The sequence below is a fragment of the Podarcis filfolensis genome (assembly GCF_964270895.1).
Source record: "Podarcis filfolensis genome assembly, chromosome: 2".
In the NCBI taxonomy this organism is placed as follows: Eukaryota; Metazoa; Chordata; class Lepidosauria; order Squamata; family Lacertidae; genus Podarcis; species Podarcis filfolensis.
The window spans coordinates 53,203,192-53,225,304 of NC_139605.1; the positions used below are offsets into that span (position 1 = coordinate 53,203,192).

The window sequence follows — 22,113 nt, forward strand, 5'->3', positions numbered from 1 at the left end:
GCCAAGCTGTGCTTCTCTCTTCAGCTGATCAGCACTAAAATCTGCCCAGGCTCTATCTGGTGAAGAGGGACCGTTGGCCTACAAACTAGGCTTGGAGCAGAGCAGAAGGAACCCTTGTGTTCTATCAGGCTGCTAAAACGGAAGCAGCTCGAATTACCCGTGTCAAACCTCTCTGCAGCCACAACACCTTGCTTTTGTTGAACAATTACATGTAAATGTGACATATGAGCATGCCCTTTCCTTAATTAGTGCCTAATTCCCCCCCCCCCCACTTGACAGTGCACAGGATTCCCGATACTCGTTTTCCAAGACCGTTTCTAAAGGAAAAAATGGGTGTATGGTCCCAATCTGTTCTTCAAGGCAGCTAGATTTTATTTTAAAACAAAAAGGGATAGCTGAAATTATCCGAATTCTACACTCTGATTCTAACTACAGTCATAGCAATGCAGACATATAGACTCCCTGCTTTGATGCACCAGCCCCAAAGTTCACAACTGAACCTGGAGTAAAAAGGATGGCAGGAAGCCAGCAGCAGAATCCCAGGCGGCCCAACCACAAGAGTTAGGACAACCCTTCAGTTTGGCACTAGGCAAGGGCAAATCCTCTTGAGCAATTGCTTTCTGGGAAAAACTACTCAATATGTCTTGCGATATGGGGGTACATATCACATGGTAAGTACTGTAAGTCACTTGGAGACCTTCAGATCGCAAGCGACCAACCAACCTAATAAATAATAATAATAATGCACACATTCATTGTACAGATCTGCACAACTCAGCTGGAGTCGGAGAATGTATGGGAAGGAAAGGCACGGCACAGCTCCTGAGCTGCAAGACGCACAACAGGACACCCCTGGTTAATTCTGCAAATATCTATGAAGCTTGCAACTCTTGAACCCCCAGACGTAAGTTCTATGCCCATACACCACTGCTGATGAGGTCATGTTGATAGGAATATGGCTTTTTACCTACCACTTTATGTTTAATATTTTCTCTCGATTTAAAGCCAAATAGGCCAACGTGGGCATTTTCTGCTGACAACACTATGAAAGTGAGGCAATGTGTTTCAGAGATCAATAGAGCAAGGTACCAGGAGAAAAAGCGTACTTTCCATTAACTTTGCTCTGTGACGATGATGTGCTATGTCTCCAGTCTGGACAGCAAAGGTTTGAAGCTTTACACACACACACACACACACACACACACACACACACACACACACTTATCCTATTTGTGATGACAAAATCCCCAAAAATACATTACAGAGAAGCCAAATGAGGGAAGCAAAATGGTGAGCGGCAGTTCTTCACACTGCCAGATTCCTCCATTTGCTGATTTCCTGGTACTCAAGTGCAAGGCTAGGATTCTGTGCAAGTGAGCACTGCACCAACACAGACTAACTTTAGGCACAGAATTCAACCTCCTAAGAATATGTAGTTGTATGTGAATGAAAGAGAGAGAACAAGCATAGTATATTTTTATACAGGATCTGATCCAAACTAAGTTAGTTTCACCTAAGCCGCGCTGAAATCAATGGAAACATAATACAACTAGCTGGTCCAGATCACTCCTATTATATATTAATCTGGATATCAGTCTTTACAGCTGCTCAAAAGAAGCACGTAGACCATGCTTTGCAAAAAATGATGAGGGATAACAAGAATTGCAGCTGTCAAAGTAATGGGGCCCCTGTATAGCTCACCACCACCACCACATAGCAGACTTAAAATAAATTATGCAATATATGCTTAGAGAATTCAGCTTTCTGAAGGCAGGAGAGCCCACTGAGCAGGGCAAAGCACCACACACCAACTTTACACCAGCCAAATAAGCCACAGGACCCTTCTCCTACAACAGGGGAACATGCCCCACTATAAGGAGGAGCTTTGCCAGGATGGCCAGAGGACAGGCCCTTTCTTTGCCCTGAGGCTTTTCATTCTGCCATCAAAGAAGGAGAAAAGAGAAGCAGCAGCCATGCAAGTGCGGAGCAAAACTGAGCGTTATAATCACGTGAGAGAACAGAATTAAAGACAGTGTTGGGCAGGGTGTCATAGAGAGGCTGCGAAAAATAGCAGCTGCATGAGCAGAGAAGAGGTTCAGCCCCTTTCATGGTGCTGTCAGCCCAGCCTTTAATAAACAACCACACTGATTTTCTAGTGTACATTTCATTCAACCCAAAGGCAAAGTATCTTCAACACCGGAGGGGAAGAACCCAAGGCATCAAACCTCAAGCCGGTACTTTTGCCACCTCCATCCTGGACAACTGCAGTCTTTAGCCTTACAACTAAGCCAGCCTCCTGCACTGGGTACCTCACTGGAAGTTCTCACTGCGGAAGGGGGTGGGAAGATCTAGTCCTTGATTTCACTGCGCACACTGCAATGGCAACTGCAGGATGTGTTCAGCATCAGAGACAGGGGGAAAGATGGGGCTTTTTAAAAAAAAGAATCACTGGCTTAAAAAAGCAGTGGGGAGGAAAAATAAGTCTCCCCACTACCCAACCTCGCTTAGATTTTTTTTTTGTTAAAAAAATAAAAATGGCACCTGCCCATTGCCATCCCGCCACGATTCAAACATTCGAGACATTTAAATATTATTCTGTACATATATAAAAGCCCCCAGACAATGGTGGGGGAGCAGAGGGGGGCATGGCACAAGCCCAGCTTTCGTAAAGAGCGAAGGCAACAGGGCTCCTTTGCCACAGGCTCTCCCTCCACCCACAAGGTTCACAGTGTTCCAGGTCTGTAGCGCATTGGCTTGTATGGAAGGCAGCAGCAGCAGCAGCAAGAGGAGGAGGAGGAAACAAGCCTCCCTCAAAGGACGTCGGCTCGCTTGTCTCGAACACGGCTCCTTGCTTTCGTCCGGGCCTTGAAAGCAGCCGAGTTGTAGAGGTGCTGGTGGGGATGCAGAAAGAGAAAAGAAAGAGATACAGAGGGGGAAATTAGCTGAGGGAACATCAGAAAAACTCTGCCAAATCAGACCAAAAGAGACATGTAGTACAACATTGCATCTGCAGAAGTTGCTAGCCATGCCTCAGGGGCATGGACCCCCTCTCCTTCCCCCCCAGCACCTGGTTTTATTATATTACATTCACACACACCCCTCACCCGCTGCCTAAAACACACACATTTACTGGTTTCCACATGTCACCTCCACACCATCTGAAGACTTGCATTTCAGCCATAATCTGGCTTTGCCACTGCACATTTCTCTAGAGGGCCAAAGTGGTCACATAACCTAAAGGTTGTTACTAGGAAATTGGCTATCTATGGCAAGCTGCCATTGGTGGGGAAAGATGCACACAGGTTTGCTGGTGTTGTAGAGAAGAAAAAAACATTGAAACTTAACAAAGCAAAGCAAGGGAGCTAACGGTAGCAGAAATACTAGGAGCACCGCTGACGTACCTTCTCAAAACGTGATATCTTGCTGGCTTTAATAGCCGCAGCATCCAGCACTAGCGGGGGGCCCAGCTCAAATATCTCACGCAGGAGCTCGTTGTTCTGTGGGCAAGACGACAACACCCATTAAGTAGAAAATCTTGGAGCTGAGAGAGCAGCAGCCCAGGTAGACCAGCACAAAGGCAAGGAATAAACCTTAGGAGCCCCACATGGACTCTTCTGCCCTTACCTGAAGGTGGTGCCTGACCCCAGAGCCAAGAGCCTCTTTGAAAGCATTGTATGTTCTCCTCCTTGCCCAGCTGTCCACATACATACACTCCAGTCCAAACTTGATAGTCTCCTCATGGCACTCCCCATTCTGGAGCAGGGAAGAAAAGGCAGCTGGAGACTCCGTAGAGAAAGAGAAGTTCATCCCACCCCACATCTCACGAGCAAAGCTCAGCACCATGTTGTCTCTCTGAATGCTTCTTAAGAGTGGCGGCTTCATGGACACTACCTCACAGCAGAAGAAAGCTACTCACAGGCATTTCATGCAAGCACCAGCACTACCTCAGTGCCTACTCCAGGGATACTATGCCCTGGAAAGCAGGACAAGAGAGCTGCCCTAAGTGCTCACAGAGAAAACCCTCTACTGAAAGGCTCCCTTCCTCCCTTTCTGGGAACGTGAGGGTAAGCCCATGTGAGACAGATTTTGAAGACCAGGTCATAAGCTTGGAACACATGAAACATTATGGGGGCAAAAAAAAGAGGAGAATGGCTCTGAAACATGCACAGAGTGCATTTTTCCTCAGAATAGTCGCAGTCTGTGCATCACAAAGCTGGAGTTAAAGGAGTGCAATTCTATAAAGGCCCTCAAGTCCCTGCACCTTGTTCTTTTGGGAAATCTAATGGTTGAAGCAATGCGGAGGGAGGAGCCCTCTTCTGAACTAGGCAAGGGCGGCATGAGCCAGGCAAGGCACCTCAATGAAATGCAGCACATCGCGGAAGATGGAGCGCTGCTTGCGCCGGTCGGTCTTGGCTCTGTACTTGTTGCTGTCTGTGGCCAGGGCTTTCAGTTTTGTGCAGAGCAGGTCAGTGTCTTCATAAAAGAAATCCTCCTAGGACCAAAAAAAAAAAAAAAGAGAGAGATGAATGGCGTCAAGCAGAAGCTTCAACTTGCAGGCCACTCAAAAGGCAGCGAGAGGTGCAAAGGTTTTACTTTTTGTATCTGTATCTCACAACTCCTTCGGGAAACTCTCTGTGGCCTGAAATGGGGCTCCCGGCACCTGCTGTCCAGGCATGTACTTTTATCAGTCTTTTATCAGTCCACATCCACTTAAGGAACGGGATCCTATGCCTCCGATCTAGGGATCTGAGGAATTCAATTCCTGTGAATTCCACTGCAACCCAACCTGACTTCCTGGACTAATGTGTAGATTGGAAATTAGTTTACCATTTGGATTTCACACTTATGAATTTTGCAATTCAATGCTCAGTTCAAAAAAACAGCAACAATGTGCTGACATACATTTAGAAAATGTATATTTTAGGATAAAAGGAGTGTTTTGCAATAAAAAGGTGGCTGCAGAAACCAAACGAAACAACTCATGAATATGTACAAAAAGGACAAAGACAAAAAAGTAGACCAATCCACCCCTTCCTCGTATAGACTCACAAGTTTTGAGAGGGACAGCATTTTACTCAAGATTAAATTTTCTAAGGCAGTCTTTTATCAACACAAAGCCAAAGGAGATTGCAGGGTTTGCCTCAAATGATTATCATATCCTAAGACACTAAGAGAGCGTATGTGTGTTCGTGTGCACACAGGGAATGAAACTTGGAAGTTGATAGATTTGGAATTGCTGTGATTATTATTTTCTTCACTGGGTCTTCCAACCAGCTTGCAGGCTTCTCATATGCATCTGGTTGGCTACTGTGGGAACAGGAGGCTGGAGTAGATCAGCCATTGACCTGATCCAGAAGGGATCTTCTTAAGTCCCCCCCCCCAGCTTATTGGCAAAGGCCTCGGGGCCACAAGAAGCCAAGATGAGCCTTGATGGACCAGACCAAAGGCCTATCTAGTCCGGCAACCTGTTTCTCACAATGGGCAATCACAGGGCTCTGTGATACAAAGGCAGCAGACGTTTCTGCTCCCTAGAAGCTGGTGTGCAGTGCAATATTGCCTCCAATAGAGAATGGTCACAAGCAGAAGAGGGACCTCACATGTGTGCATGCAAGTATCAGGAAGTGCTATATCCTACCTCCATGTCTCGAGCCAGTTCAAAGAGCAGTGCAATCGTTTCCCCTGCCACAATCCGAAGGTTGACGTTATCACTGGACAGCATCAGAGGCAACTTGGGTAAGTGACTGTAGAAGGAGAGCACAAGGTAAGAATGTAAGAACAGCCCTGCTTGATCAGGCAAGTGGCCCATCTAGTCCAGCATCCTGGTCTTAGTGGCCAACCAGATGCCCATGGGAAGCTCCTTCCCCATTCTGATGATCATCAAGCCCACGGTGTGGGGAAGCTACTTCCCCACTTCTTTCCCTACACTCAATCTCAACACTCACTTGTCCAGGATCTTCTTGATCTGGGTGCTTGGGCAGATGGTGAGGAGCAGAGACCATGACTGGAGTGCATTGCAATGCAAGGTCTGGAGCAGAGGACTGTGATGAGAGGGCACCAAGCTGGCATCCGTGCTACAGGAACTGCCAAAGATGCCTTCTAGGCAGGCAAGACAGGAAACCAAGTCCTGAAGGGGGTGGGAAGTGATCAGTCAGTTCTCACAGAAACAATAAGAGAAACTAAAAAGGATACAATAAACCAGCAGAGTGTCTAAGTTTCTGGTGAACTACGCTGGGGCTTCAGGGTGGCACACAATCTGGGCTCATTGCTGGCAATCAACTCTGAGGGAGCCAGGTTTGCCAATGCAGGAAAGTTGGGTAGACTGCACCCCCTAAAGTTCTATGATACCCTAAGTGCTTTTTCTTGTTCTCTTAAATTCTAGAAATGAAACGCACACCCCAAAGCACTTACAGTATGTGCTTTCCCCTTGTAAATCTGTTAAGTACTCCTGCGCATGAAGAATGAGTCCATTTTGGTGAATGAAGCCTTAAACAGTTTCAACCTGAATAGATAAGTCCAGCTATGACCATGACCTAATGCAGAGAGCAGCTCATCTTAATCCCACCTCTCTGGGCTGATCCAAAAGGAATTGGCTCTACCAGTAGTGAGGTAGCCAGTCCTCTGTGTAGCTACAAAAGCAATAGCTAAGCGGTATACCAGAGAAGCAGCATGGGATAAAAACTGTGGGTGGAAAAACCAGGAGCTATTTAATCAGAAGGGACTATGGAAGAGTCTCAATAGACTGAGTTATGCAAGGAATCTCTAGTCAAGGGGCTGTTTCTCAATGCAAAATGAATGGCTTCCCTAAAACACTTAAGGGGCTCAATACTTGGCTAACCACTTTTCAGAAAGTAACAAATACTCTCTGAAACAATTTGAGAGCATGGTGGAGTCGGGCACTCTTACAACTAATCTAGACCTGACAAACTCCAAGGATCAGTATTCAAAGACAGGGTGTTGACACTCTAGTCATGAGTAGACAAAAAGGCCCGGGGGCTGGATTGGGCCCAATCGCCTAAATCCGGCCCATGGACGGTCAGGGAATCAGCATGTTTTTACATGAGTAGAATGTGTCCTTTTATTTAAAATGCATCTCTGGGTTTGTGGGGCATGGGAATTCGTTCATCCCCCCCCCCCAAAAAAAAATATAGTCCGGCCCTCCACAAGATCTGAGGGACAGTGGACCGGCCCCCTGCTGAAAAAGTTTGCTGACCCCTACTACTACACCACACCATAGAGGAGGGGAGGGAGATCTAGGTTCTTGCTTCACTGGCTACCGCCTGTCAAGTTAAAGCGTTAGTGTAAGTTACCTCCATGTCTGCAGCAGCGATGTAGCAGCACATCCCAAGAGCAGTGGCACACTACCGGGGGAGACGGAAGAGAAAAAGGAAGACAGGATAAGGCAATGTCAAAGCCATTCCGAGTAGCCATTTTAAGAAACCATTTCCCAGAGTGCCCAGTAACATCTCCCTCCCACAAGGTTTGCTCCGAGGCAGAAGAAAAGAGGTGCTACTCACACTTTGCCGAGCAACTGGGCTGGCCGAGGAGTCTGTGAGGATGGTGGTGAGGAGGGGCTTCAGGCTGCGGAACACCTCCTCCCCCTCGGGCCCCGAGCCCATCTGAAGGCACAGTAGTGTAAGGACAGTAGCAGCAAGGGACTGCTCCTCCCCTTTACCTGAGAGGAGGAAGAGAATAAGCTGTCTTTCCCCCTCATGCAAAATATTCAAAACAGCGCTAGTCATGTGCAAGAAAACAGGGAACACGGGACAGTTATGAAACTTATGAATTGTGGGGGCACAGAGCACCAGAAGCGGCATCTTTTCAGCCCTGGCGCAGTACTGTCTCACAATATTCCAAAGTGGTTTTAAAGGCAAAAGGTTGCCTACAGGATGTAGAACTGGGACAAAGATGCTGTGGCCCTCCAGATGTTGTCTGACTACAACTCCCATCATCCCTGACCATCGGCTATGTTGGCTGAGGCTGATGGGAGTTGTAGCCCAATATCTGGGAGGGTTGCAAAGACTCACCATCTCTGATGCAGAGGGTATTTCAAAGGCAACATCAAGAGGGCAGGCAAGAAGCATGCAAGGTGTTAAAATGAACATAGAGAAGTAAAGCTCTATCCCTTTGCCATATAATAATGGAGATGTCACAGAAACCTACCAGTCCTTCACGGATGGGAGAACGGCAGCACTAACGTGCCTCATTTTGTGAGAGGGCCAGGAAGCCTTGGTTCAAAATTCACAGTAAACCTGCAGCAAGTTGCAGTCGCCCTCTGCTCATACTTGTAACAAGGGGATAATCACACTAGCCTATCTTATAAGGTGGTTGTTAACGATGGATGAAAACTTATGTGGAAATGTTTACATTAGCCGCCCAGAGTGGCTGGGGAAGTCCAGCCAGATGAGAGGGGTATAACTAATAAATTATTATTATTATTATTATTATTATTATTATTATTATTATGCATCAAATATGGTAACTTCACAATCTTTATGCTTAACAGAAGTATCAAATTACAAAAGGACAATAAAAATGACCAGAAGTTACCTTATTTAGAAAAGTATGAAACTGCTAACACAATCCACCCAAACCACTTTCATGCCCAGTTGTTTTCAGTGGGAGAGATTTAATTAAAGCAGGTGCTCCTGCTAAAACCAAATGGGACTTGGAAGTGCTTTGGTTAGGCTGAATCACCTCCGTCTGCATTACATAATGGTGCTGTACTAAAGGTTGCAGAGGCCCACCTTTCTTCAGGCACTTCTCTAAGGAGTCCGTGACGGTGAGCCTGCGTTCCAACAGGAAGTCAAAGAGCGTCTTGGAGGAGAAGGCCAGCCGCAGGCTCTCTAGAGCAACCTGCCGTGTCTTGGCACTGGAAAGATGTCAGAAAGAGAGGGATGGGAGTCATAACAAGAGCCAAGAATGTGCAGTCCTCCTCTCAAGAATCCAAGTTCAGTGCCAAATAAAGTCAGCTCGCTCTGAACGAATTTTGCAGGTTTACTTCATCTTTCTGACCGGTTCAGCAAATTCTTCACCTGCTACAAAACCCATACTGATTCAGTGTGAAGTTAACGGGTACACGGTACGCGCTCTGAACTGCACAAGAGACACACCTTTTTGTGACTGGGGGAGGGCAGTGTGTAGTTCTGAGGCTCAGAACCAACCGCTTCTGCATATCAGGAAATACACCAGAAGTATACATGATATATACCATGTGTGTACCTCCTAATAATTCCATGGTGTGACAGAGATCAGAAGGCACGCTAAGTCAATGACGTTCTGTGGACTGTGCAGACCACCACCCCAGTTCAGAAGTTCACTCTGAATAATCAAGGCTGCATGGCCAGAAGGGCAGCAGTAATTCATACTGTTGTAGTGAGGAGAAGTGCCAAGCACCGTGTGCACTTCTGCCAAGTTCTTCTCAATGGAGCTGCACCCAGCCTATCCCGGTTGGCAGCTTGCCACTGAAGCAGTCTACATGCTAACAGGGAACGCAGTTCTCTGACCGCCGCCTCTTAGGCAGCCAAGTGATGAGTGTTATGTTTCTGTACGTAAGAGCAGCCTTGGAGGAATCAGAACTACTTTCCAGGATTAAAAGTAACTTTTGGGAGGGAAAACTTTAAAGGGGTGGGGGGAAAACAACAACAATCCAGGGAGGACTGAGCATCCTCAGGGGGCATGGAATAAGCTTCCAGAGCCCCGGTTTGGCACAACATCTGAATTTAGCTTAAAAACAGCCTATGAGCCTCACCTCTTGTCCATCACATTGTCAATGCACTCCTTCAGTTTATCTTCCACCTCCTCTTGCTGCGCCTGCTCATCCACTGCTTCACCTCCTGTGGAAAAGCAGAAAAAATGGGAGCAGGGGAGGAAAGCGTCAAAGATTGGAACACCCAGACCCACAGCCTGCAGATCTTGTACCCCTAAAGAAAGGGGAGCAAGGGTTGAAAGTCTGAACAGTGCTGGCAGAAATGCCAGTGGATTCTTTATCGTAGCATTTCAACAGGTTTTATGTTCGAGACGTTTGTTCAACAGGCTTTTGACCAGTCTTGAGTTATGAACTGTCCTGGCAACTGATGTGACATTTAACTGTATCAGCTCAAATGGAATTATACTGTAATTAATGAAGTTTTAGTAACAGCAAAAAAACAACAACACCCACACCCACAACCGTTTTTTTAAACCATCCATGCTTTAAATTGCTTTGTTGAAAGCCACTCTGAGTACCGACTCGGTGGAAAAAATTTCATACAATGCTTACAAAGCGATGTCTCTGGAAGTGTGCCTATTATGTGGTCACATGGTGGGGTATATCACATCCATTACAGCATCCTAAAACTCTTTATGTTGATTCCAAGACACTCCACATACCAGTTTGTTGTGTGAGGTGGTTTTTTTCTTTTCTTTTCTTTTCTTTTGCAAGCTTGTGAATTAGTCTGCAGATGTTATCTGCTAATGTAATTTGCAACCCAAAATAACCAAATTTTGTCACCTTTCCCTGTCTTATGACCTGGAGGAGATTCTAACAAACCTGAACATGTGGTGGAAGTTTTGCTAAAAAGCTCACGTATTCTCCTGTCCCCAATCTTTTTTGTAGAGCAACAAGTCTTCCTTCTCAATGACTCCCCACCCTGTACCCCCAAAATTATCACACACATCCCTCTAAATTCTAATGGGTGAAAAAAAATTCCAGGAAGAAAAAACACTATTGTGCGGAGCTTCCTGAGGTTTGAAAGTAGTGCTTACAAAATCTAAAGTTTTGCTCAATACACAGAAGGCCAGGGTTTCCGTCACTAACTTCTGCCCACCCTCACCTGTCACTTCTTCAGTCACACTGGTCGTCTCACTGGCGCTGCTGTAGTGACTCAGCACATCACTGGCTGCCTCATCATCACTGGCCTGAGACTCCATCTTTGCAATCCGGTGAGCTCCTAAGCGGAAGAGAGGAGAAAGGGTCAGAACAAGTGAGACGTTCACCTGTATGACTTACAGGATGCATGCTGTGTTTCCCTAGAATGCACCCTGTCTGAAGAATGTGGAGCATACCTGTGACCAAGGGGGATTACAGATGACTATTTGCAAAAAAGGAATTTACCATGGTATGAAATCCGCCACTTAACAAGCTAAGTGCCCACTCAAAGTAGACGAGATATTTGCCACACTTCTGCACCTAATCAGAAATCTGGGAAAGCAGGAGCACTCAGACCATTGTCCTATCTAGCTCAGTGTTGTCTGGACTGATTGGCAGCTGCCCTCCAGGGTTTCAGACAGAAATCTTTCCCAGCTGGACACTGAGGTCCAGCTCTGAGGGCTTTCTGGAGGTTCCCTCACAGTGAGAAGTGAGGTTACAGAGAACCAGGCAGAGGGACTTCTCGGTAGTAGTGCCTGCCCTGTGGAACGCCCTCCCATCAGATGCCAAGGAACAACAACTTTTAGAAGACACCTGAAGGCAGCCCTGATTATGGAAGTTTTTAATGTTTGATGTTTTATTGTTTTTAATGTTCTGTTGTGAGCCGCCCAGACGATGATGATGATGATGATTAGATGCCAAGGATTGAACCTGAGACATATATTTTACCATTAAGTTATGGCCCTTGTCTAATCTTCACCATTTGGCAGGACAATGCCGTGGAACCCATATAGATAACCATTTCATTTACTTTGCACTTGTGCAGAAACAGCTTTCTAACCATGTGCCAGGATAACAAAGTCATACCTCGGCTCCCGAACAATGCCTTAGGAGTCGAATGTTCCAGCTCCTGAACGATCGAAAACCAGAAGTGAGTGTTCTGGTTTCCAAACGTGTGTTTTTTTAAGCCAAACGTTTGGCACAGCTTCCGCTATTGTTTCCAGCGCGCCTGCATTTCTGAACGTTTCGGAAGTCGAAGAGACTTCTGGAACAGATTCCGTTCGACTTCCGAGGTATGACTGTACAGACAAACAAGCAACTGCAGAATGGTTTGTTTATATGGGCTCATATGCCCTATCAAGTAGTTCCATGAAGACTGTGATGTGCTGTTGCCTAGTAAGTGATTATCTGTATGCACCCTGACTTGTTAACTGTGTCTGCATTTCCCTTCTAAACAACAACCAAAATGGCACCTTCATTTTAACCAACTATGCTTCTTTTTGTTGTAAAGAACAAGTCTAAGATGCTTCTATGAAACCTCAATCTCACAAGCTCCAGTGAACAATGATACTGTCCAAGACTGTACTGCATAAGCCTTAATGGTAAAGTAAGCTAGGGCAGTTCTGCTGCAGAAAAACTGCAGTCACCTGTCAGGAAAGGAAGGGTGGACAACCCTGTTTTCCCACTCACCTAAAGCAAGACGAGTTGCCCAATCCCTTGACATCCCTGGATAGCTATTAGCCGGCTACTGCCTTTGGTTAAAGTCAGCACTGTCAGCTTTGACACACCCTACTGATAAATGTTCAAGGCCTGGACCAGGAGATAATCAGAACCATATGGAAGGGGATGAAGGGGGCCCCCTTTTAACCCTTTCTGACTTTAAGGGACCAGAGCTTTAAAAAAAATATTTTATTTTCTTGCAGCTTTAACAAGGAACAGAAAAGAGAAAGAAAAAAATAAGCAAACTACTGAAAAAAGAGAAAATAAAAATATACTATTAACAAATTGCCATATGTTCCCATTGCAAATACAATGCCCATCAGCACACAGATTTTAAAATAGACATGCTAGTTAATATAAGTGTTTGATATGTCCAGATAGGTATCTGCATGAGATTGGCACCTATATCAAATATGTTTGAACGTAACCAAGGAAGTAAGGTCTCTAAACCATTGTGTAATAGATAGTGGACAGCAAAAAAGCATAAGTTTCTTAGCCACCATAAGGCTCAAAGTCAACTTTTGTTAATCAGCCATTAATCCCTATATGGTTAAAATCTGGATCTGAAGGAACCATTTGTTCATACAATTTAGGAGAGAGGTATAAAATTCTAATTCACTTCATAAATTCCTGAGGAAATCCAATTTTTTACAAAGTAACAAAATAAAAACTGCCAATATATTTTGTCAAATGATTTTTCAGCACCCAAAGAAATAAGTTGAGTCGGATCCATTCTAGAACTATTTAAAGCTACCAGGAAAAGACGCTTGGGTAAATTCATAGTTATTATTGATTGTTTTCAGAGAGAAATAAACAGAAGTAGCCAAGTTGTGAAGCAAGTGGTTAAGAAAATGGAGTATCGTGGTGAAGGCAAAAACATAATAGCACACTTCAGTCTGTTAGTTTATTTGTTTCACCCATAGGCTATGATAAAATTGCAAAACCAAAACAACCTAGCACTGCCACAATCAATACGCACAGAGCACAACTTCATAAAATGCATGATTAAATTCAGATTGATCCAAATGACTTAGAAGCATAGAGGGGTTAATACTGGGGTTCATTTCAGCCAGGGTTTGACATGACCTTGTTGTAATCTGCAAATAAAATTAATCCTCATCTCTTCTGCAAGTTTAACCAGGGATCTCAATTCTTCAATAAACGGAGGAGGAACTTCCCTCCCCCCCCACCCCACCATTAGTAGGCAGGTAAAGAAATGGCACAGAATAGTCTCAGGTAGCTATTAGCTGGGATTGCTCAGTCGGTAGAGCATGAGACTCTTAATCTCAGGATCGTGAGTTTGAACCCCATGTTAGGCAAATGATTCCTGCATTGCAGGGGGCTGGACTAGATGACCCTTGTGGTTCCTTCCAACTCTAGGATTCTATGATTCTGTCTAGTCTTAAGTTGGGGAAGGAATTGGGTAACCAACTGGGGACTCCAGATTTGCAGACAGAAATACAGGACAGAGAAAAGCTGGACCTGATGCACGTTTACAAGCAATCTATATAGGACCAGAAATGATAGCTATGTAGGAAGCTTGAGGTGATAGTTACATATGCCAAAATCCACCATCAAACCACCTCAGTCCCAAGGGGGATAGGAAACATGCTGAAAATTCAATGTCTATACCAGCATTTTCCAACCTGGTACTCTCTAGCTGTTGCCAACTACAACTCCCATTATTCTGAACACAGGCTGTCTTGGCTAGGGATGATGTGAGTTGTAGTCCAAAACCTCAAGAGGGCACCAGATTGGGGAAAGGTGGTCTACACTATCACCGTTGCTATTTATCATTTGTGTGCAAATTACTTTATTATGCTTCTAAACTTCCTGTCCACCCCCCCATCTTCATCACTGTCATTCAACATTCCTGACAGACTCATGGCAAAAGGAATGACGACTCAGTGCCACAGAGTGTGGCCTTGAATAAACTTGGATTCCAGCAGATGCTTCACAGGTCCAAGTTCACACTCCCAACTGTTGAACTGTATCAGCAGCTAATCAAAATCACACCGGACTGGACCAACAACTGCGTTAATTTCATTCCTGCTGCAGCAGAATGACTTCAAGGGCCGCGTCTGCCCACAGATCGCAGCAGTTGCCTTACCCTGACGGACAGGTGCAAAGGATCCTAGGCAGGGCACCCTGGAGCAGCTGAGCCGCCTGAGAGAGCTCTGTCACCTCAGCTAGCCCCAAGCAGAAGCCAAGGAGGAAGCAGCCTTGGAAGGCAGCCAAGCTGCTACGCTGGGCCACCCGTCCTTCCCCTGCTATGCTCGCAGAAAATGAGATCCATTAGGCTGGATGGAGCCCAAATGTGTTGGTGGGGATTAGCATGGAACAACGAAGATGCTGCCATGATAGTGTCAAATGAGCTACCATAGACAGACAAGCTTTTAATTTATTTATTTTTAAAGCACAGAATGCAAACCCAAAGCAGAACTGTACAGAAAAGCGAGGCTATTGTTACAGCTGGCAGACAATGGCTCAGTCAAACAGCTCAGAACAATTCAACGGCGTTGTTTCAGACGTCATGTTTGTAGAAAAGCACTGCTGTGCCTGATGAAATGTGTTAGGACATCCTGGCTTTTGGGTTGCAGAAGAGACCAAATCTGTTTGCTATCTCCTATTAAAACAGCAGAGTCGTGGAAATGCCGAAGACTGAAAAATACATGGCTAGAAAAGGACAAGGACTGAGGCTTTAGGGTATGGGTCGGCAAACTAAGGTCCGTAGGCCAGATCAGGCCCAAATGCCTTCTAAATCCAGCCCACGGACAGTCTAGGAATCCAGGCAGCCGGCACAGCACATGCACACAATGGTTTTTGCGACGCAGCCAGGCTTGGGGGGTCAAAAGTGAGGCGGGCGGCTGCTTGAGACAAGCCCCTTCTCTGTCCGTCGCGCGCAGCAATCTTTTCTTCTGGGGTGGGAAAAGAGGGAAAAGGAGCCACAGTTTGGATTTCCACCATGGGGCTGCCGGCGGCTGACCTCAGGAAGGGCAGTTGCGGTGGCAGGGGCTTGGAGGCGCCTTGGAAGCAATGCCCGCAGGTGTCTGTGGCGGCGGTGCTCCCCACCAAAGGAAACTCCAAAGCACTTCTGTGCTCTGCTGGGGAGGCCGTTTGTTAGCTACCCAGTGTGAGCCATGGAAAGGTAAATAGCTGCCACCGCCTCGTCTTCCCTCACGTGAGGAAAAGAACGTTTTTGCTTGAGTGGTGCCGGCCTGACTAAGCGTGGCCAACGGCTTTCCCCTTCACCCACACATGCACAAACACTCTCCAGGGCTGACAAGAATGGCATGCTTACCTCATCCCCCCACCCAACCTTACGAGAGAAATAATAACTGTCAACGCATAAAACACAAAGGAAGCAGCGTGGGTGTATGAGGGAACCCCCCCAAAAAAGTCACATTTGGGCAACGTTGGGGTTGGTCCCAATAAGGGTTTTTGCCAAAAATGCAGGTCATAATCATGGCAACATATAGTCCGCCCCCCCCACAAGGTCTGAGGGACAATGGACCGGCCCCCTGCTGAAAAAGTTTGCTGACCCCTGCTTTAGGGCTATGGCAGAACGCAGCAGAAAGAGAGGAGGAAAGGGAATTTGATTCCTGCCCCCTAGCAGCCAGCTAGACTGCAAAATAGCTGGGATGCTAAATGCTACTGAATCATCACCCAAAGCAGCAGGTGTTGCTTGCTGAGCAGGCGTGACATCAAGGGAGCAGCCACTCAAGGGTTAAGAGGCTTCTGGCTCAAAGCCCCATACAAGGAGAGGGCTGCACTGGTGGCACCAGCCAGATGAAAGCAGATTGCTGAGTACACAGCTGGGCCCCACAATGAACAGAGCAGCATGGTGGCACCCAGGAAGGGAGGCTGGAGCAAGCATTCTGCACCGCCAACTCCAGGGGTTGCTAGCTGCCAATAAGGAACGCAGGCACTCCAGCCCCAAAACAGACAACAGGGCAAAGGGTTTCGTCTCACACGGTGTCCCTCGCAAGAACAATAATTTACCAGCAAAACTAGCAAGGGGGGGAGAGATGCATGTGCGAACTTTAACATACTCATCCGGCTGAGGTTGTGTTTATTCAGAGAGGCTGCAAACGCTTTGCTCCGCAGATGCCAAAAAGAACAGTACATTGAGTTCTGCCCAGCTGCAAGCAGAGAGTGGCTTTGCACCATTTGGGGGTTGGGGTGGCTCCTGAAGGCATGTCAGGGCGGTCCTCACCAACACCTTCATGCCACCTAGTGCAGCCTAATCCAATTAAGCCTCAAATCTACTACAGCACAGGACTTCCGCCTTCAGGAGTGTGATTAAAGGCAGCTGTGGCTTCAGACATCAAGCCAGCTTTCCCTCCCTCCCTCCCTCCTTTCCACCCATCCCCATCTGCTTTGTTTAACACCCAGCCTGATGAGGAGTTCTGCATCACTTAAAAGCCACCTCACTATTTTGTGAATCCTAATAAAGTAATTGTCTTCTTACTGGTTTGCAGATTTTTCTAGTGTACCACCACTGCTGCCTCGGCTTTCCCAATGCTAATTGCTGCACTGGGGTTGGGAATTTCACAGAGACTGTTGGCTGGGGAAGAAGAGCTTGCATTTCCCTTTGCTTTGTGCTGATCCTGGTACCTACCTCTTCCTACTATTTAATTTTTAAACACAAACCCCGTGATTACTAATCACATGCATAACATGGTGTGTAGTTAGGTTCTAGTGTAGATCATGTCTAGCACTCTTTTCTTTCACGGCACTCTTCGGCATGTGGTATTTGCCTTGCTAGACCTCTGATATTCCTGTCAAGAGCAGCCCATTGGAAAGCAAAAGGCCAGGATTCTTAGGTGGCAAAGACTTACAAGCTCAGGAGATAAAGATAGACTATGCAAATAGAACAGGCTAAGACTCACAGAACAGAATCCAGCCTATGTTTAACACTCCCACTGAAATCAACAGGATGTAAAAATGCTTAGCACCCACTGTGCCTTGCCCTTGCCTATAGCAAATGTCTTCTGTAAAGCAATACATGGGAGTTAGATAGAGCAGGGATGAGGGACTGCAGGCCTTCAGGTATTGCTGGACTGCAACACCCAACCATTCCTGGCTGCTGGCAATGCAGGATGGAACTGATGGGAATCCAGCATCTCTAGAGGCAGAGAGAGGGAGACTAAAAAATGGATTAGAACCGGCAAGGAAGCCTGTGAGGAAAAGTCACAACAACATTTGGAGAGTGGGAGGGAAACTTACTGAGATGAGTTTGGAAGGCAGCTCCAGTGTAAAAGGCGTACTTGACAAAATACAAGAAGAGACAAAATGGTGGTTTCTAAATGAGGACATTTTTGTAAGGGAACTGGCTTTCTTTTAAGGATACTGCCACAGACCTCTTAAATAGAAAGCATAGAGTACATCTCACCATACAGCCCACCCAGCTAAAATACTGTAATTCAAAGAAATAAAGAGCACTATCCACACGCTGAACTAAAATACCTAGGTGCATAAAAATGTTTTTACCTGGTGTTTAAAACACAACACTGGCCTAGTTTTAAACTAGGACGGGCAACCCACAGGCAGACAGCCACCACCACAGAAAAGGCTTGTCCTCTTAGAAACAAGGGGAGAAAAGAGCAGTTTCAATTATGGCTGAAAACATAAGGAAGCCTGAGATCTGTTTCACGTAGTCCATGCCAGACAGCAGCCTATCTGCTGTATTTTGAACCAAATCAGCCTTCCGAGAGTTCTTTCACCCCACAAACAATGCAAGGCAGTAGCCAAGCCAAAGATGCTACTCGAGCATGGATAACTGTGGCCAGGCTATTGTCGATTGCCACAGTACAAAAAGGCTTCAATTTCCAAAAGGTTTCTAGAACCACAACACATGCTGCAAGCACTGCCTCCACAATAACATTCTAAAAACATTCTAAAAAGACCTACTTGAGCATGGCAGCACCCAGGATACACATGCTTCCAGACTGTTACATAAGCAGTATTAGCTTATATCTGTAGAGAGAGTATTGCATGCTTTCCAGATGACACCACAATCAAGCTGAAAGACAGATGCTGATTCCCAGAGAGTTCCACAGCACACAGGTAAGAAGCAGGTGCTTCTCCCGCTGCTGATGTCAAAAAGTAAACATAAAAGGACTGGGACACTTACAGCTGTGTGTTCTTAGGGACAAACAAATTTGTTTAGTACACCTGTAAAGGTCACAAAGTGCTGTTTCTTTCTCCCTCCCCTACCCACCCACCACATTGTAGGCAATTTTTAAAGCAGCACAGAAAAAAGCACAATGCAAAGCCACCCTTCCACAAATGTATGGTAATTGTTTCCAACCTTCCAGAAAGACTCCGCTAGATAATTTCACTTTATTGTGCCATCCACAACAGAATTTTTTCCTAGATGTCTAGCAATGCTGCTTGGCCCACTGAGCCATACACTGGCCTGGCCTGGGCTATACCAGAAGGTACACAGAAGTCACACAGCGGGTAATTCCAGCCAAGGATTATAATTTTACACAGGGGTTGACCAGCGTGAGATACAGTCAATCCAGGTGTCTACAGACTTTGAAGAATTAAACACAGGATAATAAGGCTACCGTAATGCAAGCCTTCTATAATTGCACACTCTCCCGTATTTGCTCTATTACACCTTATAACTTGAAGATGTCTGGACACAAACAGCTTAGATTGCTTAAAGCAGAGCTTCACTTCTCAAGGTTCTTCCAGTTTCATGTGTAGCAGTAAATAGGAACTACTCAGTGGCGGCCCATGGCTGTAAAATTATTTTCTAGTTGAGCAATGTAAGGTTCCATCACTGGAGGCCCTTAAGAGCCATTTGTTTAAAACTGCCTTCTCTCTATCTCTCTTAAACAGAGGAATTAATTTTAAGCTGCTTATCTGATTTCATAATTTTTACTGGAAATGTTTGTGATTTGAATGACCAACAGTAACACTAATTTGGTAATGTTATTGTATCTAAGTAACAGATTATCGACTACACATTGGAATTTTTTATGCCGGAAGCTGCTTTGGGAGAGTTTGACCCTGAGTTTGAGCCTATTATTTGCTTTAAATAAACACTTCAAAGAACACAGTCGCCAAATGGTTGTTATAAGAAAGCAAAGTATCTGATAAGAGATTTACACCAAGGTATATAACATATGGTTAGCTTCTTTATGGACTTGGAAGCTAGAAAGTTTAACCATCACTCTCTGTAGCCTAGATGTTTCCGAGATACAGTACGAAAACTATGCCAGGACTCTACTATTTCATGCTGTCACCAGACTGAAGGCCCCTCTATGCAGAGCAATTTTAAATTTTTCTCCCTTATTTTCTATGTACAGAGAACTGTCTTACATGTCTGGGGTCACTAACTTTTTAAAGTCCTTGGGCACATTTGGATTTTTGAGCACATGCAATAGGCACCACCCCTAAAGTCACTTCTCTGATCTCCTTCAGATCAGCCTCCCCTCTGCTTCCCCCCCCAGACAAAAAGAGTGCAAACACACACTTTGCTTTTACAAGGGTAAATATCAGATTGAGTAGAATTAATCTGAGCCTTGAAAAGACACAAGCTTGGAAGTAGGTACATAGGAAGCTGCCTTATATACCGAGTCAGGCCAGCTGTCCATCTGGCTCAATATTATCTACACCAGGCATAGGCAAACTCAGCCCTCCAGATGTTTTGAGACGACAATTCCCACCATCCCTGTCCACTGGTCCTGTTAGCTAGGGATGATGGGAGTTGTAGTCCCAAAACATCTGGAAGGCCGAGTTTGCCTATGCCTGATCTACACTGACTGACAGCAGCTTCATCCATCTCATGACCCATCCATGGGGCTATAAGAGAGAGGTGCACCAGGGGAAGATCTCAAGAGCACCATTGCCAGGATAGGTAGGCATCACGCTGGCAACCCCTGATGGGGGTAGTGGTAAATTATGGGATCTCACCCACCTGAAGTGGTATGGACCACAAAACAGGTTTACGACCTCAGTAAGAACTAAGACTGCAACAGCAGTGATCTAACTCTTTGACTTCCATCACAGAACAAACAGGAAAAGCCCAGCATCCAACTGTAAGACAAGCTAGATGAGCATGCAAATGGAGAGAAGGGTGAGCCCACATGCCTGAACTGTTGCTTACAAGTACCCAAGCTATGTTATATAAAAGCAACAAGTCCTAAGCAAGGGCATTCTTTCTTACTAACTGGTCAAAGAAATCAGGAAATTGCAATCAGTTTATCATATGGATTAATCAGATGCATCCCTATTTTCTCCAGGAACTGCTCCAGGGTTAGAAAGTGGCAACCAGAAGATATGGAATAAGCATTTCAGAACAAATGTATGCTATAGGAACATGCAATTACTTCTGTCAAGCTGTGTTTCTTTCCAACCTTCCTCTTATCTGGAAGGCTTAATTTGTGGCTTATTGTTTTCTGTTGCTCAACTGCTATAGGCAGCCCTGTTGGATCATACCAAAGTCCCATAAAGGACAATCTCATGCTACCCAGAGCGGACAACCAGATGCCTCTGTGAAGCCTAGCAGCAAAGGCCAAAGCCACTTCGGGAGTTTCAGGCGCACTTCCACAGCAGGGCAAAACAGGAAGCCTGAACGCATGTGCTTCGCCTCGCACGAAGGGGGATGCATGCACCTGAGACAGAGATACACGTGTCACTTTCGGAAACACCGCCATGGTTTTACGCGTCGGACTAAAGCCCTTTTGGCACTCCGCTCTGAAGTGAAGCGCGGCAGCAGGAAGTGAGAAAGGGAAAGGCGCCTTGGGACGGGATGTGCAACTGGAGAACGAGGAAACAGAAAGCCGGGCGGCTTCTCTGAAAGACCACGTGGTGAGGGGTTGGGGACAGCCGTGCTCCCAATGAGCCCGGAGACCCCCCGGACTCCTCAGAGGGGCCGAGAGCCCCCCGCCCCCTTTGAAATGTCTTCACTGGAGAAGCTCCGCTCGGGCGGCTCCCGCTTCTCTAGTCGAGGCGCGGAGGCTGCCTGGGCAGCTGCCTACTGAGCCCTCCTCGTACCCCGTTCCCACAACAACCCCCGGGTCCTTCCGCCCTGCGGAAGAGAGAGATGGGCAGCAGAGAGACTGGGCGGAGGAGGCGGAGATCTGTCCCGCAGGCGAACGCGCGCCAACCTCGTCCGGACACGCGGCGCAACAGCTGTCCGGGATCCCCGGGCGAAGCAGAAGAAGCAGAAGCGCGCGCGGACCAAGCGCTTGATCCGGATTTCTATTTCTCCTAAGCAGAGTGACTCCGGCGCCCGCCACCCCACCTCCCGGCCAAACCCCGGCCGGAGGGAGGGCGAGAAGCAGCCCCCGACTCCCCGCGCTCACCTCGGCCGCCCCGGCGGGCTCCGTCGCCCCGGCGTGAGCGGGGCATGGCAGGGCAGGCGGTTATCAGGAGGCGACTCTGGGCCGGGAAGAATCTCTGCGCTGCTGCGGGTTGACGGGGCCGGTCGCTGCCTGACGAGGGAACCACGCCGCTTGCTCCACCATCTTCCTTCTCTGGATAGATCACTCGCCCTCTTCCCGCTCCTCCTCCTCCCTCCAAGCGGGTGCCGGTGCCGCCGCCGCCGTGTCCTCTGGGAGCTGGAGTCCTGGCGGGCCCGCCTTGCTGAGCCAGCGCGCTTTGTGACAGCGCTACGGCTGGACTACGAGCCCCATGATGCTCCGCGCAGCTTGCCCCCACCCCCTACAGGGGCTTGCTGGGAAGTGTAGTCCCACGGATCAAGGCGCGCACTAGCAACGCTTGGCGGGGCCCAAACATACTACGACTCC

At 46.8% G+C, this 22,113-nt stretch overlaps 1 protein-coding gene across 2 annotated transcripts; it reads right to left on the reverse strand.

Annotated features, from left to right (window-relative positions):
- Nucleotides 1–349: 349 nt before the first annotated feature.
- IFRD2 (interferon related developmental regulator 2) lies at nucleotides 350–21,994 on the reverse strand. Of its 2 annotated transcripts, none has more exons than XM_083603490.1 (12): nucleotides 21,670–21,994; nucleotides 10,812–10,928; nucleotides 9,749–9,833; nucleotides 8,745–8,869; nucleotides 7,515–7,672; nucleotides 7,308–7,358; nucleotides 5,943–6,124; nucleotides 5,636–5,741; nucleotides 4,355–4,492; nucleotides 3,625–3,753; nucleotides 3,402–3,497; nucleotides 350–2,891 (listed from the first exon to the last, which is right to left on the reverse strand). In XM_083603490.1, exons 1-12 carry the CDS (start codon nucleotides 21,713–21,715, stop codon nucleotides 2,811–2,813), a joined length of 1,314 nt encoding a protein of 437 aa, XP_083459616.1. In that variant the 5' UTR covers nucleotides 21,716–21,994; the 3' UTR covers nucleotides 350–2,810. The 2 variants fall into 2 exon arrangements, with proteins under 2 accessions (XP_083459616.1, XP_083459617.1); XM_083603491.1 differs by lacking the exon at nucleotides 21,670–21,994 and adding an exon at nucleotides 12,317–12,388.
- Nucleotides 21,995–22,113: the final 119 nt, after the last annotated feature.

Coding starts and splice junctions, on each gene's coding strand:
- IFRD2 (XM_083603490.1), bottom strand. CDS start 21,715: ATGCCCCGCTCACGCCGGGGCGACGGAGCCCGCCGGGGCGGCCGAG. Junction 7,359..7,514: donor GCCCAGTTGCTCGGCAAAGT/GTGAGTAGCACC, acceptor CTCCCCCGGTAG/TGTGCCACTGCTCTTGGGAT. Junction 3,498..3,624: donor GGGTCAGGCACCACCTTCAG/GTAAGGGCAGAA, acceptor TCTTGCCCACAG/AACAACGAGCTCCTGCGTGA.